The sequence below is a fragment of the Antennarius striatus genome, chromosome 7 (assembly GCF_040054535.1).
Source record: "Antennarius striatus isolate MH-2024 chromosome 7, ASM4005453v1, whole genome shotgun sequence".
Taxonomy (NCBI): Eukaryota; Metazoa; Chordata; class Actinopteri; order Lophiiformes; family Antennariidae; genus Antennarius; species Antennarius striatus.
In genome coordinates this window covers 22674033-22692917 of record NC_090782.1, presented here as the reverse complement: position 1 = coordinate 22692917, position 18885 = coordinate 22674033, and the positions used below count along the sequence as shown (strand labels likewise).

The window sequence follows — 18885 nt, the reverse complement described above, 5'->3', positions numbered from 1 at the left end:
AAGATGTTTTTGAACATATAAAGTGTGGGACGATGCAGCTGCACTGAGGTTCAACAGGCGACGCACGCGTTGAACACACAGATAAATGCGCCACAGGTGAGGCCGGTTAACCAAAGACAAACTGATGCAGTATTGACAGTGCAGCAGCACCAAATACTACAGTCTATGAGTGAATGTGAAAACACACACACATATAAAGTGCACATTAAAGAGGAGTTGATGTTAGAGGTATTAGTTCAGTTACTATTCACGGTGGCATTTGTACAGTGAGCCTCATACTCTATATGTAAATATCGATATCATCATAATGTGGCTGAGTAATTCAGTTTTCTATGCATAATGCAGCATAAATGGAAAATATGCTTATTTATGATGACATAAAATGCAGCTACAGCTTGCATCCTTTCTCTCCCTTCTAAGTATGAAGAGTAATGACATATGGAGCTCACTGTAGATTACATGTGTGTTTGTTAGCAGCTCAAAACCGTTAGTCACAACAGCTACACATTTACACAGAGTGAAGCAGTTGCACACACAGATGCAACGCCCTGCAAAAACCTTTCATATTGGAAATTTGGGGGAAAAAATATGGTCTTTAAGTGCAAATATTTTTACCTCCGCCAAGGAAGAAGTCATGATTGTGTGGGCTGTATTTTGGTTTTCGTTTTAAAGAAGAGTTAGAAATTTGGCTTCTAAATTCATGGACAACAGGTGGACAAACTTTTATAGGATGGTATTTTCTTTAATTAACCAGGAAGTCCTTTGAGGAAATAAATTTTCTATATTTTTATACAGAACATATTTCAGCTCTCATGCATGCTCTCATTGAACTAAGAATATACAGAAATTGGAACTGCGCTGATTCAATTCAGCATCAAATTTAATGCGGAAAAGTTCCTGAGGTGAGGGGTGAAGAAAATCAATGCAATATCAATTTTTGAAATCAAACTCATAATGACGCCAAAGTGATTCCTAATTCTAGGGAAAAGTTTCACTGGTGAGGGCGTCACATTATGAGGGTCAAACTGCAAATGCAATTATTCCATTTAGGAGCAGCCTTGGCGGAGGTTTGCTGTCTACTTTCAAACATTCTACACACATAAAGAAGGTATTTCAGGTCGGTTACTTTCAATGAGCGATAGTGAAGGTTTTTGCAGCTCAGTGATAACGCATGTACAGAAAAATCTTAGTTATCAGCAGTAGACTCTGTGTGAAAAGGTAGGATATTTAACAACAGGAGAACATTGGATTTTCAGACATTCGTGATCCAGATCAGAGTAAAAATCCATGTATCTCTCCTCCAAACCTTGTCTTCTTATCCTTAAGTGAGACTGAGAACCTAATGAGTCAAAGCCGGGGATCTCACTCCTGTCAATACAGGAAGTGAGTCACCGTCTTTATTCGCTGGGTGCCAATTAGCCAGAGCAGAAACTGATCCAGTGGCTTAGTGTGAAACAGCAAAGACTTAAGATCACAGACATCACTTATTTTTCAAAAGGCAACATAAGGGGAACTAAACTTTAAAAAATACATGAGTGCTTTGCTGCCACACCAGAAAATAATAATTTTTTAAAAAACCCATAATTATCACATTACAATGTGATAGAGAATTCTTTTTGTGTCTGATGTTTCAGTGTGAAGAATCCTATTGCTTCTATTTTTAAAGGATGATCTTTTTTTTTTTAATTGCTGAAACTAAAACACATATGAAAAGGGATTTTATTTCTTTGCAAATTTACTGACGATGCAACATTTTATGATTATATAGATGCACTTTTCAGTTCATATGTTCTACTCACCCATTGTGAAATATATATATATATATATATATATATATATATATATATATATAATATAATTAGTTTTATATATATATATACACACACACAGACAGACAGACAGACAGACAGACAGATATAGATAGATAGATAGATAGATAGATAGATAGATAGATAGATAGACAGACAGACAGACAGACAGACAGACAGACAGACAGACAGACAGACAGACAGACAGACAGACAGACAGACAGACAGACAGACAGACAGACAGACAGACAGACAGATAGACAGACAGACAGACAGACAGACTGGGCAGACAAGGCAGAACTCTGTAAGTGTAAAACGCCTGATTGGATAGGTGCATAAAACAAGCTGTCCGCTAGAGGGAACCACGGTGCTGTGCAACAACAGGAGCAATAAAAGGCCCCAGGAATCAAATCCACAGATGTATAATTGATCAGTCAAGCTATTTTGACACACTCCTTCATAACTATTTAAAATATGGCTCAGTTTTATCTGAATCCGCCGTTAATTTAAAGTTAAAATAATTATTTCACACCTGGCAATGTCGATATCCACAAATGTGCTAATCCACCAAGGATCGGATAAACCAAAAGTAGTTCAGAAAAGATGATAGAAACCAAAATCAATAGCTCGAGCTGCAAGTCTTAGTGTATCAGCCCTGAGTTAACAATCATTGAAAAATCATGAAAGCAACCTTGAACTGGAACGTGAATAACAAGAGAACCAGAGAACAAGATGATTACACTGAAAATTAGCAGTGACAGATAGCAGCTGTTGTGTCACCATAGTGACAAAGGGAGTGTATCCAACATGTGTGACCCTGCTGAGGCCAACATGTGTGCACAGGAGGCATGCAGATCATACCTCAATGCTTTCTGAATGGCTTTGGAATGTTTACATTTAAATCTGTGACATCACCTGACATCACTGCACGAGATGCAACAGGTGACTTACAATTGATGTCACCATTTATTTTGACATACATGTAAGTAGTGAAAACTACAGCTTCATGTATATTTTTTGAAAAAAATTTTTTTAAATATATTATTAATTTATTTGAGATATTTTTAATATTTTTCTACACTGTGTATAGAAATATTATACATGTATATTTTTCTATTTTTTCTCTAAGCCTGTGATATTTTATTAAAGGTTTAGGAGGACTTCTGCAATGCCTACATTTGCAGCCCATGTACAGTCACATGGCATTATTAATCGACAAACATCAGCTGACGGAAGCTTTCTATACACCAGCAGACATGGGAATGATTAAATAACTGTGCATGTCAGCAACTGAATCATTACTTGTCTACGTAAAACTTAAGTTAAACGTTGACTTAACACTTTTTATATTATCACTTCACACACCCCCACTTTAATTAATTCACCGTTTGTCACATGGGCTGCACTGTTTAAAGAATTAGGATCTCTATTTATAGACCAGCTGTCTCGTCAGTTAGCAGACATCTAAGAAACCGTCAGTAGAATCAGCCGTACAGCCCGTGCCTGGATGAAAGAGTCAAACATCTAAAAAAATCACCCAGAACTAAGCAGCAGTATTCTTAAAATAGCTGACAGCGCTCCTTTAGACTAACTCTAGCAGCGTGTTTCTAGGACAGGCTGCAATGTGCAGGATGCTTAAGGGATCTGCAACCCCAACAGGCTCTCGCTGCAGCTCCACACTGAATAGATAACAGAGTTTGGCCTGTCTTCTTGCTTGAATGTGGACACAAATTTATTTCTGAATGCTGAAATTTGTCAGTATAAACTAGGTAAGAGATGTTGATAATGAAAGGATGACCTGAACACAGAAAATGTTCTGTACCTGCATCACATCTATTATTGTTGCTAATGATGCCCCAAACTCAAATTTAGTTTCTCTAAAGACTTCCATTGCAATGATGAAGATAACAAAGACTTCAAATAATGAAAACTTTGGTTTTGATCAATTTTCAAAATGCTAATTTCCAACAATCTGTTGCATAAAATCCCACAGTTAAAGTTAACTAAGTCAGCTGCTTCCCCACAGACAGACAGACAGATGGACAAATAGACGAAACACTGCAGTAATGAGCAGCAGTTTCCATGGCAACTCTGAAGTAAAGCCGGGGGAGGCTGTGATTGGCTGGCGGGCCCGGGCCGGGTCGTACCATGTCGGAGGGTTTGAAGGGGTTCCCCTGCCCGCTGATGCCACCAGAGATACTGAAACCAAGACCCGGGTTCTTCTCTATTCTCACACACAGCTAGAGAGAGAGAGGATGAGGAGAAAGAAAAGAAAGACAAAAAAAAAACAAGACAAAAGAAGGACAGTGAAAGTGAAATACAAAGATTATCACAATCCCTACACGAGCATAGCGTAGACAGACAACAGCGTGCAACAGTGGAAGAGTGCTTTCATGTGACTGTGTGACACGTTTTGGCAGCTAAATTAGAAGTCGTCACTTTTCTGGCAATAGAGCCACAAATATCCATGTCAGAGTTTTTTTTCCTTTTTTTGCATAATGAAAGCAGTCTCATACTAGAACTAGGGGGAAAAACAAAGCCTGTGAGGAAGATCACCTGATCTGGGTTGGTGTGAATGACTTCATCTTCCTACCCAAATGGGTACAGTGAAGCGCCTCAGATTTAGAACTACGCCTCCGCTGCGTTTTTCTTTTTTAGACCAGCCTTCAACAGCTACATATTAATTTACATTGATGATTTCTGCTGCTTGTGTGCATCATACTAAAGTTGTTCTCGTTGTTTTTAAAACGATCATAATTGATTGATTGGCACATAGCTTTGCTGATTCTGTCAATCTTTGGGTTCAAATTTAGCCTCATGAATCAATGGACTAGCATCCACACAACTAGTATCAAATCTATGTGATTAGCGAAGGTGTTATGTTTTCAAATGGACCTCTGAGAGAGGGTGAGATGTGCTTTTCTCACACAACAAGCAGACGGATGGATGGACAGACGGATACCTGTTCCTGGAAACCATCCGTGCTTTTCTGGCCTTTGGTCTGCAGCAGGCAGCGGGCGCTCTGAGGACGTGGATTGGTGTGGGTCATGACAACCTGGTTGCTATGGACCATGACTTGATTGCTATGGTACTGGGGGTTGGTGGCAGGAAGAGAGGGCTGATGGGAGGTGTGGGAGGAATGGGGGTTGTACTGCTGCTGGTTCCCGGGTGGGGAGATGGCCATGGGGAGGCCGGAGCTGGGGTAAACCTGACCAGGAGCAGAATGACCTGTGGGGCAAAGACCAAACTGGTGGCTTTTAATGGTCTGGAATCAAACTCTTGGCTCATTCGTCTATTTGTTACCTCTTACCTTGAGGCATGTTGCCCTGATACTGCCCCGGCCCCCCCGCGGGAACCACCGTCAAGGGCATCCCTGGTTGGTACTGGGGCCCTTTGTTCATCATCCCTTCATAAGCCTGCTGCCCGACCACACGATGAGGCGTCGTGGACGAAGAAGAGGAGGAGGAAGTGACGATCATGTGCGTGTTGTGTGACGGGTGGGGAGGGGGGTTGTGGGAGTGGGTGGCCTGCGGACAGAGATGACACACCCATGGTCACACCACAGGAACGGATGCTGGAGAAGCTGGTTCAAGATGACAGGACAGCTCCTACCTTTTTCATGAGATTGTCAGGTGGAACGTCTCTCCTGCCCAGGGAGTAGGGAACCCACTGGTTGCTCCCCGACACCCCCTCCTGGTCATTATCCAGCATGGCAGCCTGCTGAGAGGGCGTCTGAGACAGAGAAACACACAAGCCAACCGTTACTTAAAATGCATTTAACTTCAGTGATTCATATTTTAACTTGGTAAAGTGAAAAAATTCATTGTGCACTGATGTCACGAGTCAACGCGGTCTGATGGTTGATGCAAATAAAGTCTACATCTGAAGAGAAACTATCTTCCTTCTATGTGAAGAGGTTCTCGTACGAAACTTTCTCTATTATTCCTCTACAGTATTCAATATAAATGAATAATTAATAAATATAATTAAAATTATCTAATTATTATCAGGCATTATTAATAGAAGGTATGCATTGACTTTCCCATTGGACTGCGCCCATTTAATCAGACTAAGAGGCTAAATTTCCTACATCACGGCTACTTTTAGTAGCTCAACAATGATCAGAGCAACCTAGAACCAGGACGTGATCATGCAGAGATTTGACATTTATATGGGTCACTCTTTACACTCGGGACATAGAGTCCGACTACGTACAGAAGTCTTAATGTCTGGTCGTACTCCAAGATGGGATTTGCTGGCGAAAATGAAGTGACACAGATGTCAGTGGATATTCTGGTTGTATGTGAACAGGCTTGAGTAAATATTTCCTCACAGCTCAGAGAGATGTTTGCAGCTACTTCTGGAGCGAAGATGCGCCAAGACACGTTGGGTTTTTTATTGGTGCATCCTTCACCATCAGGACGACTTTATGAAACACAGAACGCTGGTTTGACCTACAATGAACTTCTTGATAAAAAAGCAACAACGTCCTCTGGAATTTATCAGTCATAGTCCCGCCACACTCCACATGTCAGTGCCTAGACATCCTTGGTCTTTTGCAAATCGCATAGATCAATTGAGCTTCCAGCAGTTTGCAAAACGATTTATTTGATTTCTTGTTGAATTTATTTGGACGGCTGTTTTGTTGTGTTTTGCAGCTCCCAAAATGACATCACACGCATGCATACCTTCTATTAGTTCTACTGCTCAAACACAAGGTTGATTTGTTCAATCCGGAATGACTAGGCGTGACTTGACGTTTATTACGGAGCAATCAATCGTCTTTTTCAAATGGAACCAGCCCACTTCAAACCATTAGAGTACTTTCCTGTGACAGGATCAAACTATTTATTTTTATAGAGGACAAGTACAATTAAATTTGATAGTCATTGCTTGAGCTGGGAGGCGTTGTCAGAATCTGCTCACAATCGCAATATAGGCTTACAATTGAAGAATAGCTCATGGCTGCAGAAGAGGAGAGGAGTAAAGAACAGATTATTTATCCACACTGGGAACTTCCTTTGCAAAGGCAGCGGTGCCAGATATTCTCTTTTTATCACCTATATGGGTTCATTGTTCTCAGAAGGATACTCACAGCGTTAGTGGACGGAGGAGGAGGTAGTGGCAGCCAGCGGCCAGCAGGGGGCTCATGCTTAGTGTTATTGTAAAGGTTAAAGTTCAAAGTGCTGCTGTGCCCCTGGCCGTGACCCCCGCCCTGACAGAGCATGCCCAGCGTGAGCGTGTTGTGCTTTAGGACACCACTCTGATTGGAGAAGACAACATCACATGACACGGGTGAATGTAGGGGGGAGGAGGGGAGGGTGGCAGAGGCTGCACAGCGGGCATCAGCGTTTTGACAACACACTGTGAGCTCCACAAACAGATACACAGGCAAACAGTAACACTGACAAAACAACAACAACAACAACAACAACAACAACAACAGGGGAAAGTTGCTGAAAGCACAAAGAAATGTTAGCTGGTGAACATTCAATACACACAGAGAACATCGTCATACAGGCAGCAACTGGTGGATCAGAACATCCCATCGTAACGTGGACAGGTTGGAAGGTTTTTTGATTAGTTGCTTAGCATGTGGCTAGTTATCCATACAGCCAATAGCTCGTTTTACGCCGATGTATTAATCTAGTCCTCTACTAGGTTAGGAACTCCCCGAATTTGTGATGTTTTCCCACTTTGTATTTCAGTATATATTACATTTTAGTTCCAACCAACAAGTCCAAATGTGAACCCCGACTTTAATTGCCTTTTTTTTAGCAATTATTTTGGAGACAGATATGTTTAGAAACACACATGACAGCTTAGAAGAATTATGTGACTTATGATTAAATCATTACACACTATAAGCTGTCAGGTCACAGTTCTGATGCTAGTTTGGTTCTGTACAAAGTTAAATCAATCTACCTTCCAGCAGTTCTGAAAGCTCCATAATTAAACTGTGAGTCTTTTTTAATCTGTGAAAAACCTTGGTGTGAAAGCATGACGTGTGCTTTTACAGGCATTATTTGGTAGAAACGTCTTCATTTGAGGCTTTCTGTCCCACCCATGGAACAGTTTGCACATAACGCTTTGTAGAATCTATATAATAATTTAGTTGGTGAGCTTTAAATGAGCATTGGTCAAGCTATTCTCTTGATAGCAAGTTACACAATGGCCTGCTAGCATTTCTTAGTACAGCTGTCTGAATGCAGCAAATGTGAATAAGGTTGTTTCACAAGGTTAACTGTGATAGCAGATCAGTAGATCAATAGATCCTGGAAAATGTGTTCATGAAGGGACAGCATTGATTGTCATGACAGGTTTACTGGGGAAAATATCCTTATATCCTGCAGAAACATTCCACAGGAATTATCCTGGATGACATTTCACTCAATTTTGTTGAATTGCATTTCAGGAAATGTGATTCCTCAGCACATATCCAGCGGTGAGTCAGGCTGATAGAGCGACAGTGTGGATGGAACACACATGCGGCCGGACACATATTTGGTCAACCTGACAACACAGACTTACACAGATACAGACAGGGAGGGCCTTCGAATGCTGTGCATGTGTGCATGTATGTGTGTGTGTGTGTGTGTTTGTATGTCCATCGCGGTTCTGCATTGCATTGACGTACCCTGTCCAATCGTTTGGCCTCTATATGCCTAAGGAGCTGCTGCCTCCAATCTGCAGGCATCCTGGAGGTGATGTCTTCGGGCTTCTGTTGTACGACAGGTCTTACTTTGATGGTGTCATCGGATGCTTTTTCTGGGCAGGTTGCCAGAGCGTAGTCGGGGGGCATCTTCTCCAGCAGCGCAGCCATGGTGGGACGAGCTGATACTGGACGGGCCTGTGGATAGAGGGGTAAATAGATGGAAAGATGATGAGAAGTTGTAATTGATATAAGTATTTTTATTTAAAACTGCACCGCTCAGTATATATATACAACAATAATAATAATGGCAAACAAATCATTGGCACCAATATCAAAATTCCCTTCATTACAACAAAATAAATAACTTCCATCCTTTTTTTTAAGCTAAAAATTGCTAACAATAATTTCAGTCTGTATCTAAGGGGCATGTAAAAAGGGTTTTCTGTAATTATTTCTTTGACAATATTATAAGGTAATAATTTGTTAAATGATACATTTACAACTTCTGCAACTCAATCAATGTTTAAAGATCCAGTACTATAAGAAAACATCAACACTGAACACTACCTGCTTTGAACAGAGGATAAATAATGACTGATGTAGAAGGAAAAGATAAACAGCAAAAAAAGACTGCTGTTAAATATAGACACTCTACCAGACAATCATCAGCCTTAAAAGTGAAGCTCTTTACAGAACTCCTCACTTTTGGCCTTGTGCTTTGGCTAAAAATGGCAAGAATAAAACTGCAGACTTCGGGTTCCTTGCTCCCCGTTCGGTTCTTCTGTCCTGCTCCTTCACGCTGAACGGTGCCAGATGAGGTGCTTTGCGCATCTGATCAGTATGCTCCTGGACACCTCTCTGCAGCTATTTTTGGAAAGTCTGTGTCGAAGCAACACTGAACAGGCTGAAGGGATTATTTATGGACCTGGGAATGCCTTGGGATCTGGGGACGTGGCTGAGGCAAAGGACACTCGTGCCGCTCTGCTTATTCAACAAAGAGCTGGACCCAGGTGACTGGTAGAAAAAGGATGAATTAAAATGATCCAGACAGTCATTCACATATAATTTAATGTGCCCATACTTCTATGGTGAAGAGCAATGTTATTTAGGGCCATGAAGTACTTAAAAGACACTACAGGTATTTTTCTTAGCCCAAAACCTACTAGGAAAAAATTTGGGGAAGATAGCAGCTATGCTACGCATGCTTAGTCGTCACATCACAGGATCTGCAACGTCAAGTAAGCCTGAGGCAGAAGAGCTCGAACACTTAAGATAGTAGCTCTTTTCTTACGGCTTTTGTAATCGTTCACCAAACATGATATTTTATAGTAACTGTGTGTGTTCATCGATCTAGGATTCCCACGTAGTCTCACTTTATTTATTGTGAATATAAACGTTGTTCACATTAAACATGGATGAAGACAAGTCGTCTACCTGAGATGCTCCGTAGGTCTCGGTGCTGTAGCTCCTAGCAGACAGGGGGCGGCGCTGAGTCAAGCTCTTTGTTGGATAACCAATCATTGGCTTCTTCTGCTCCTGGTAGGTGGGATAGTCGTCGTCATAGCGACCGTTTCTCTTATTGTGCAGCATCTGGCTTTGGTTGTCGACCATACTGGTGAGAGCCGAGTGCTCCATGGGGGTGGAGTAGGCAAGAGCCCGGCTATAAAGAGGGGGGTCCATCTGTGGAGAGGGAGACTTCGTCAAACCACAGAAGAAGATAATTCTATAGCTAAAGTGACACAAGATGTTGGAGTCTGAGACTATCTAGAAATTTTTTTATTGTTTTCAAAAGAATGCAAATAGATGAAAACATATATACTCTAGAGAGCTTTTTGGGGGTGGGGGGCTGTAGTGGATTTAAAAGAAATCAACAATTTCACTATGTTCTAACAGTACCACCGCAAATACATGAATAATCATAATTTTGCAAACAATCCCAAACCTGCTGTCTGTACTGAGCTTCCTGCAGGGCTTCCTGCTGTGCTTCATGGACTCTCCGGAACAAAGCGAGCTCTGTAGAGCTCACCAATGAATCTGCTCTCCTCAAAAACCCGGGCCTGGAGCGCTGTGCTGGGACGGGTGGTTGTTGCTGACTGGGCTGGCCATCCTGGCCGATCGGTGATTGGGGGAAAGAAAACATCTCCAGCGGTGGATAGGCACGATACCGAGGGCTCACCAGCTCCTTGGGTAACGTCTTCCCTGGTTGATTAATGTACTCCAACGCCTTTGATGAGTGGTTGACGTAATCTGGTGTGTTGGGGAAGGGGGGAGGGACGCGGCGGTCCATAGTCACCTGGAAAGGTTCATGTAAATCTATGAGACTGTTTCCAAGTACTGCTGGATTGTTTCTGGAGCCCAAGTTCTAAAACCTCACCACAGACTAACTGAACAATACTTAACAAGACTCAAAGACTGACTGGTTCTAGTGCAAACATTTAGAACACATGCATCAAACTCAAGGCCCGGGGGCCAAATGTGGCACGCCACATCATTTTATGTGGCCCACGAGAGCATAAAAGGTCAGAGTGTCTAAAAATAAATAGGTCAAAAGTGTGCTTTGACAAAAACTACACTACATACAAACTACATTTCCCACAATGCAGCAATTCAGCCCATTTTAACTCTGAAATAAACATTTTGGGCAAAGTTAATGTCCTAACTTGTGTTTGATGTGGACAGCCTCGGTGAAAAATCAGAGGACCGATCTGGTCTGGGAGTTAACACTCATGTAATTTGTTCATGCTAAAAAAGTAACTCCCTGTCCAGAAAAAGAACTGCTTCAAAATATTAAGTTTTTTTGTCTTTTGCTAACAACTTTTCCATAGCTCTTCAAACAGTGATAATGTGAGTTAACAGCTAAAAAAAAAAATCTACTAACCTGGGGGTTGTAGTTGTGGTCAAAGTGGTAGGCCTTTTGTGGGATGACTGGTTTTTGGTTCTGTCCTGATTGGTTCTGGTTACTGGCTCCATGTCCTGGGAAGCCGAGCTCCTCGTCTAACATGGGGGCCGACTGCGACCGTGACATGCTGGTCTGTTCCATAGAACCGGGCAACTCTTGGCGGTCCAAACTTGTCTGCTGCTCGATGGATGAACTGTAGCTGTCCATGGGTATGCTGCCAAGAGACCCACAAGAGAACTCAGCTACGGTCTGCTGACTCAACACGTTGAAATGCCTACCGTAAGCAAAACGACTAAACTGAATCTACCTGTAGACCTTGTAGGAGCCGATATCGATCTCATCAATGCTCTGGGATTTCTTAAATTTGGATCTCGTCTCCCTCATCATGGGGGACAGGCGGTCTGAGCTTTTACTCATGACCACGGTCACCTTGTTGCCCCCACTGACATTCAACTGATCCTTCCTGGTCTGCTCCCCCTGACTGTTGTGGTACGTCCAGCTGCCAGGCAACGGTCCAGAGCCTGGCTCCAGTCTTGGAACAAGAAATATGGAACAGTCAGGATTTTAGATAAGAAAACTGACTTGGACTAGATCGGAGATAATAGAAGAAACAGACAAAACAGGGTCAATATATCCCAATAAATAACCATTTCTACATCATTTCATGTCCGTTCATTTTGTTAGAATGGCCGGCAAAAATATTGGTGACACCTCAGAATCACCTGGAACCAGGTCAGAGTTAGTAATAAGGAAAAGAGAAATGAAGAGAATGGATCCAACAGCTTCATGATGGCAGATATTATACCATCATACCTTTTGTTCAAGATATAATTGGACTAAAATGATGCATAGAAAGCATCAGTTAGTCTGTGGCTCCAAAATTGCTTATGACATTGCAGAAAAGTAAATGGTTCAAATTACAATTATTTCAAATTGAGAAATTAAGAAAAAGGTCACATTCTGAGAAGGAGGAATGAATGACAAACTCTTTCTCGCTTTGCAGCGAGTATAAACATTGTCTCTTTTGACGATTGTTTCAGCGCTTTTTGAAACATAATGTAAAATATTACTAAAATATAATTACAGACTTTGAGCACATGAATACAAATCTTTCAGTACGACAAGATGCTGCTACACAAGAAGAAGGGAAGTGGTTCAGTGAATGGAGGGTGCTCCATCTGCAGAACATACTTCTTTCAGGTATAACTGTTGGACAGAATGGAGATCTGTTGAGTTACCTTGAATCTTTGCGGTCGGGGTTGGGACTGGAGGTGGGAGTCATGTCCAGTTTGGACGGAAAAGCCGTTCGGTCTTCCAGTGGGCTGGGAGTTCTGGTCCAATTCTGCCAAGGATTCTGGGTAGTAGGTCCAGAGGATGATGCGTCATTGTCTGGATTGGACCGTTGGTTGCTATGGAAGGGGAGTGTCTGGGTATCCAGCTCCAGAGGTACTCCTACAATTCGTTCTTGCCTCAGGAGGGGGCGACGCCCGTGTGCTGATTGGCTCCGAGGTTTGGAGCCCAGCTGTGGGTTTCCTTGACTCCCAGTAGAGGATGGGGCGTCAAGAGGAGACTCTTCGGCATCAAAGCCTGTGTTGTCATAGTGAGGGGCCTCTGACCAATCGAAAGGCTCACTCAGTGGGCGGCGATCTCCACGCTGCTGAAGGGTTCCTGATGGAGGGGTCTCTCTCTGGGAGAGCAGAGGTTTGGAGTCGATGGGCTTAGGGAACGACTGAGCTAATCTACAAGGATAGAGAGTATTAAACATGAATTAATCAAATTTCTTTCAATTCTACCCTTTTAAGTATATATTCTAACAGAGCTAATGGGCACTGCTTCCAAGACAGACCATGAGCAGAAAATATTCATGCTATCAACTTCTTTCAATCCCAGTTGTAGTTACACAACTTCTGAGACTAATGGACCAGTATGGAGCTGGTGACCTGTAGATAACCCCAGGGAATCTGAAATGGCAACCATACTGTCAAAAAATACCAAAGCCGGCCTTTAATTCACAGGGGGGGGGGAGAGACAGAGGAGAGGAAATGGGGAAAGCGAGGACAAAGAAATGCATTTTTAGGCTTTTTTTCTTTAGGTGGTAAAGTTGAGCGCTGGAAAAGGTTAATGTAGTTGTGCACAATATCTGTTCTGATCTTCAGGAGCGAGAGAGAAAATGGGATTTCAGTAAAATAGTATGGTCCAAAACCAAACCCATACATTCATATTCTTTAAAACTACATCACTGGAGGGGCTAATTTGAACATCTGTCATATATTCTATCCAACATATATTCTATCTAGTCACAATAATCTGATTTTCTTATATCTGATAGCAAGTTGCAATTCATGCAAGTTGTACGCTTGCATGAATTTTTAAGCAAGTTTAAGCAAAGCTATTGTATTCAAATATATGTGAGCTGCAAGCTTTGCATCTTACAACCTTAAAAACCTTAAATTTAGAGCCGGACCAATAAATCAGACAATAGTCAGGTCACTGCAGATTTACTGAAATGATGAAAATGATGTCGGATTAAAAAGTGAAATGGTTTTGCCAGCTCTTGATGAGATCATGTTAAAAATGTAATTAATATGACATGTAGGCTACGTGGAGCTGTTTGCTGCTTACAGCAGCAACATTTCTGAATGTAGAACAAGGTTGCTAATGTTTTATTATTAGCTTTCATTGCTATTTTTTCATTTCAAGCTGGGAGCCGAAGCCTTCAGTTGAGCTGAGAAAAGAAGAGAAAGCATCCTCGACAGAGCTCTGCAGCATCGTAATGAATCTCTGACCTTGAATGAGCAATTTGAGAGATGAGGAAGACCCACAGATAGATGGAGAGATGGTGAGAGGAGAGGATGGATAGAGTGATCAGATTGATGGATGACAGATACGGGAGGCTGAAGGAGAAGGGGTTGGAATAAAAAAAGAGGTGAGCAGAATGACAGTTTAAATTTAAAATGTGAAGTGTGCTCTCACCTGTTGGTCCAGTGTGTTTGGGGGGCCTGGTCCTTGCTGGGCGGTGGCAGGGCAGGAGTGTGTTGGTGTGAGTGAGAGTGTGTGTGTGAGTGTGTGTTTGCAGGTGGGTTGGAGGAGCCGGAGGAGCCCTGCGAGGGGGAGTAGTCGGAGTAGGTAGCCGACGAGCCGCTGTGGTTCAGACAGTGAAGCTTATCCACCTCCTCATCTGTGGACTCTGGAGAGACGGACGGAGTTCGGTTAAATGTCACATCTCCTTGTTCCTCCTTTCTTCACAGGATCTCTAGAGCATGTGGCTAAAAAGAAATCATCATATCTCATCTTCATCTCGATAGCCGAAGCATATCTCGCACTTGAAGCGGTGACAGCAGAAGAAGAACTGCTGAGTGGTTTCTGAATGTATGACGCGGAGGTCATGTGACCAACTGCATTTATTTGCTTTTCGTTCTTCCGAAAGATATCAGGACACGTTTTTTAATGAGTTCTGACAAGATTTGTGGGCGGTGGACCAACAGGACCGTGGACAACTTGATCAAAATGGATTTGTATCACTCTCTGTTTTCTATACTTTGTGAAATAAATAGCAAAACAGCAAAAAAATAGCAAAGTAAGGTAGTTAAAGACCTTAATTTATGATCATGGAGCGAGATAATCGTCACATGGAAAGAATAGGAGCTTTGTGGAATCTCACAATAGCAAACAGGTATCAGAATCCTATTTGTTAAGGTACTTATAACGATCTTGTTCATAATTTTATATTAAATAAGTGTTTTTAGTCATTTAATATTGTGCTCACTGACAGACAAGCAGATTCAAAAACAGAAAGAAAAGATACACCGACCTGTCTTGTCACTATCTCTGATGAAACTGAGATCTTCAACAAATTTAGTAAAAACCCAAAAAGCAGAAGATTTAAAGATAAAATCTAAATTCTTTGCAGAAGTTTACGAACTTTAACCCTAAAATAGAATCTATTTACTATTATGACATGTTACTAAACACAATTAAAACAGATCTTGAAGAGTATAGCGACAGACAGCAAACTGTACCTTTCTTGTCCTTCCCCAGTAGCACCACCTTTGGTTTGTACATAGGCGGTTCCACCAGGGTGGGCCTCATATCAGAGATCCGGATGTCATTTGGAGAGCCGCCCATTGAGTCCTACAGAAAAGCAAAACGCTGTGATTCACGCGAGGAAGTGAACTGTTTATTAAGAAAGCCTAACCAGGAGCAGGAGAGAGAATCCATGAGTACCAAGATGAGGAACATGAGATGTGATTTGTTTGACATTTAGGATGCATGTGGAGCATTTTTTCAACATAACTCCTGTTTAAGAGACAAATCTTCACATCACTTCTATGCTGGTGGACGAGTTTACTAAACTCCCTCATCTTCAATACTATCAAAATGCATTTATTTATGATGTTCAACTAGAAGACAATCTAACGCTACGATCATAGAGCACGTGACCACCTCCGAGCTCTCTGTCAGGTCCTCCTTGTCCTTCCTCTTGGGAATGTCGATGCCAGAGTTATGCATTGATCCCTGATCCATTAGCTGAGTCTGAGAGAAGTCCTGCATCTCTCTGTCGGTCACCTATCAAACACACACACACACACAATCACAGAAAAAGACACACAGTTCTCAATAATCTATAGACACCTCAGGTATCCTAGTTTGTGTGTGTGTGTGTGTGTGTGTGTGTGTGTGTGTGTGTGTGTGTGTGTGTGTGTGTGTGTGTGTGTGTGTGTGTGTGTGTGTGTGTGTGTGTGTACGTGTGTGTCTTTCCTACCTCTTTAGGAGGCAGGGGCCAAGGTGCTTCGTACTGGTCTTTGCTGAGGTGTGTGTGTTCCATGTTGGTTCCTGCCGAGGTGGCAGTGCCTGTGCTCAGCTGATGCTGGTGCTGGTGCTGATGCTGGTGCTGGTGCTGGTGGGGGTGTCCAGTGTGTATATTTTTACCCACAAGGCTTTGCACTGACTTGACCATGTTCTTCAGGTCCTCGGGGTAAGGTGTTGGGTAGCGCTTCAGGTTGATCTCCACCTACACAGAAGGAAAAAAAAAATGTTAAAATGGTCACATGACACAAATACACACACATGCACACACACGGTGGTCAGCAGGATACTTTAAAAGATGTTTGTGTGCTTACGGCAAACTGAAACACAACACAACACACAACATCCTCAGTGTTATGTCATAAACTCTGCTAAAATGTTCCCATCACTCATTTGCTGCTGATTGTTTAGTCACCTCTAATAGAGCTGTCACATTTATTTGATTCATCCCATTAATCAGCTGATTGAAAAAGAATAAAAGCTACCACAGTCTCTAATTGAAATGACGAATATAGATCGATGGCCCCCCGTCTCTTGATGGTGACTTTGACTTTGACATACTGAGAAATAAAACATCAATTTCGGAAGACCTCCATCGGGGAAAGAGAAGTTAAATTTATTTGGCATAAAATAGGGGGGGGGGGAATGCCAGATTATTTAAAAAAGAATATAAATGGGAGTTTCAGGTCAGATTTTCAAACTTTGTCTCTGGTTGGCATGGTTACCTGCGTGATACTCGTGTTCAATAGATAATTTAATACCAATAAGAAAATAAACTGATTCAAATTCCAATTGATCATCCCATTATAAAAAATGTCCTGGCTCATCAATCACAAACCATGATCTACATGACATGCAAACATCCAAACCACAACAGGAGTGTAGCTACAACACACACCCATCGTTCTGTCGGTGATTACGTATCATCACAGATACATGAAACCCGTTTGAGTCTTTCCACCCATCTCCATAACCAGTATACAGAATATTGCCCTCTCTAATATAGATATTAATGTCCCAGATTTGCATACAGTTGTTCAATGAGTTGTCTGGACAGACAGACAGAGTGACACATAGACAGACTGTGACAGAGACAACAAGCTGACCTTGACCTTCCCAGAGTTGTCTTCCTCTTCTTTTTTGTCCTCAAAGTCAAAGGCCACAGTCATCCTCTGCTGTCTCTGCTCTTCCCACAGAGTTGGATTAAAGCTGTCGCTGTCCGACTGGTAATCTGTGGACCCACACACATTAACACACACAAAATACAGGGTTAAAGCCAAGCAAGGGGGTAGCAGGAGGGTAGATCGTCAGGCATGTTCATTTAGATGTCCTTAAACACACATGAAAACACACCCTCGTCGTGTCGCGGCTGCTGAGGAAACATATAGTTGGTCAGAACCTTCTGTTTGGTTTCAGGGTGGGCTTCTGTCTGCAGTGGGATCAGAGCCTTGGACTGCAAACACACACACACACACACACACACACACACACACACACACACACACACACACACACACACACACACACACACACACACACACACACACACACACACACACACACACACACACACACACACACAGTTATAGGATTAGAGAAAATCTCATGTGGAAATTCACTGATCACATTTACTTTCTGTGTCCTAATCCCAACCTAATCTTACTTGTAGAAAAACAAAAAGCTGTGCAGTTCCCTGATTGGCTAATAGATTTTCTAACCGACTGATTGAATATATGAGACACAGAGAGTTAAAATAGGATGATTCAACATGTAATCATGGAGAGAATAGCTTGATTTTACACCAGTTTCACGGTGTTAGATTGTTTTCACTGCCCATCTGAATGGAAATGATGATTTTGAAAGACCAAATCTAAAAGCACATAATCAAGTCATTACCATGGTCTCTGTGAAGAAATAAATTCTTACCCTAAATAAAGACAGAGGGAATAAAGGTGAGGAAAATTAAATCACCAGTGCTTTTGTGACTGGGGTCCTTAATTCAGATAATATAGAAGAACATTATTTTCATCAGTGCATCAATTGTGTCATATAGAAACAGTGTTGAATGTCCAGTGATCCATCCATCTTTATCTTCCTTTTTATAACATTCGCAAAACCGACATTGATATGTTTGTGTCTGTAATATATATATATACACTGCAAAATGTAAAAATCACCACTATTTAAATACATCCGACACATTTCTCCTGCAGTTTAGGAATGCATAACGAGAACCACATGGTTTAACTGTTCTTGATATTACGTGCCCTGCAATGTGACAAATGCAAATTCTAAAATTGTAATGTTGATGCATTAACAATTTAATGTGCAACCCTACACTGCAGATGTTTTATAAGTCTTAGAGGGGTATAAAGAAATAATACCAGTGGAATAGAGGGAGGAAGAATCATACACACGTACTGGAGTGCTAGAAATGAAATCCTTCATCATTAAGTAGTTTATCTGGAGTAAATGCCAGGGCATCTATCACGTGGCTGTGCAGTACATGTACAGTACAGAGTGGGTTCCTGCTGTGAACTCGTGAACCAGCGAAGAGGACAGCGGTACCTGATTGTCAGAAAGCCAGAGGGCCGCCAGGTCCTTCAGCTTCGTAAAGGTAAACGGTAGATTCTTTAACCTGAGAGAGACACAGAGGGCGGGATGAGAGAAAAAAAAAGAGAGAGACGTTTCTTCTGCCCACGCACTCTACAGCCTGC

At 41.9% G+C, this 18885-nt stretch overlaps 1 protein-coding gene across 1 annotated transcript in view; it reads right to left on the bottom strand.

The window, feature by feature from the left end:
- The window catches only part of lrrc7 (leucine rich repeat containing 7), a 30132-nt gene that overhangs the window by 2282 nt on the left and 8965 nt on the right, over positions 1 to 18885 (bottom strand). The window contains exons 12-29 of the mRNA XM_068319497.1: positions 18737 to 18806; positions 17522 to 17621; positions 17275 to 17399; positions 16125 to 16373; positions 15764 to 15928; positions 15382 to 15493; positions 14336 to 14549; positions 12601 to 13101; positions 11670 to 11894; positions 11342 to 11576; positions 10406 to 10756; positions 9898 to 10092; positions 8446 to 8658; positions 6907 to 7071; positions 5421 to 5540; positions 5119 to 5335; positions 4771 to 5036; positions 3956 to 4048 (exon numbers count right to left, since the gene is read on the bottom strand). Coding sequence (XP_068175598.1) covers positions 3956 to 4048; positions 4771 to 5036; positions 5119 to 5335; positions 5421 to 5540; positions 6907 to 7071; positions 8446 to 8658; positions 9898 to 10092; positions 10406 to 10756; positions 11342 to 11576; positions 11670 to 11894; positions 12601 to 13101; positions 14336 to 14549; positions 15382 to 15493; positions 15764 to 15928; positions 16125 to 16373; positions 17275 to 17399; positions 17522 to 17621; positions 18737 to 18806 — 3616 coding nt within the window. The remainder of the gene's footprint in view (positions 1 to 3955; positions 4049 to 4770; positions 5037 to 5118; positions 5336 to 5420; positions 5541 to 6906; positions 7072 to 8445; positions 8659 to 9897; positions 10093 to 10405; positions 10757 to 11341; positions 11577 to 11669; positions 11895 to 12600; positions 13102 to 14335; positions 14550 to 15381; positions 15494 to 15763; positions 15929 to 16124; positions 16374 to 17274; positions 17400 to 17521; positions 17622 to 18736; positions 18807 to 18885) is intronic.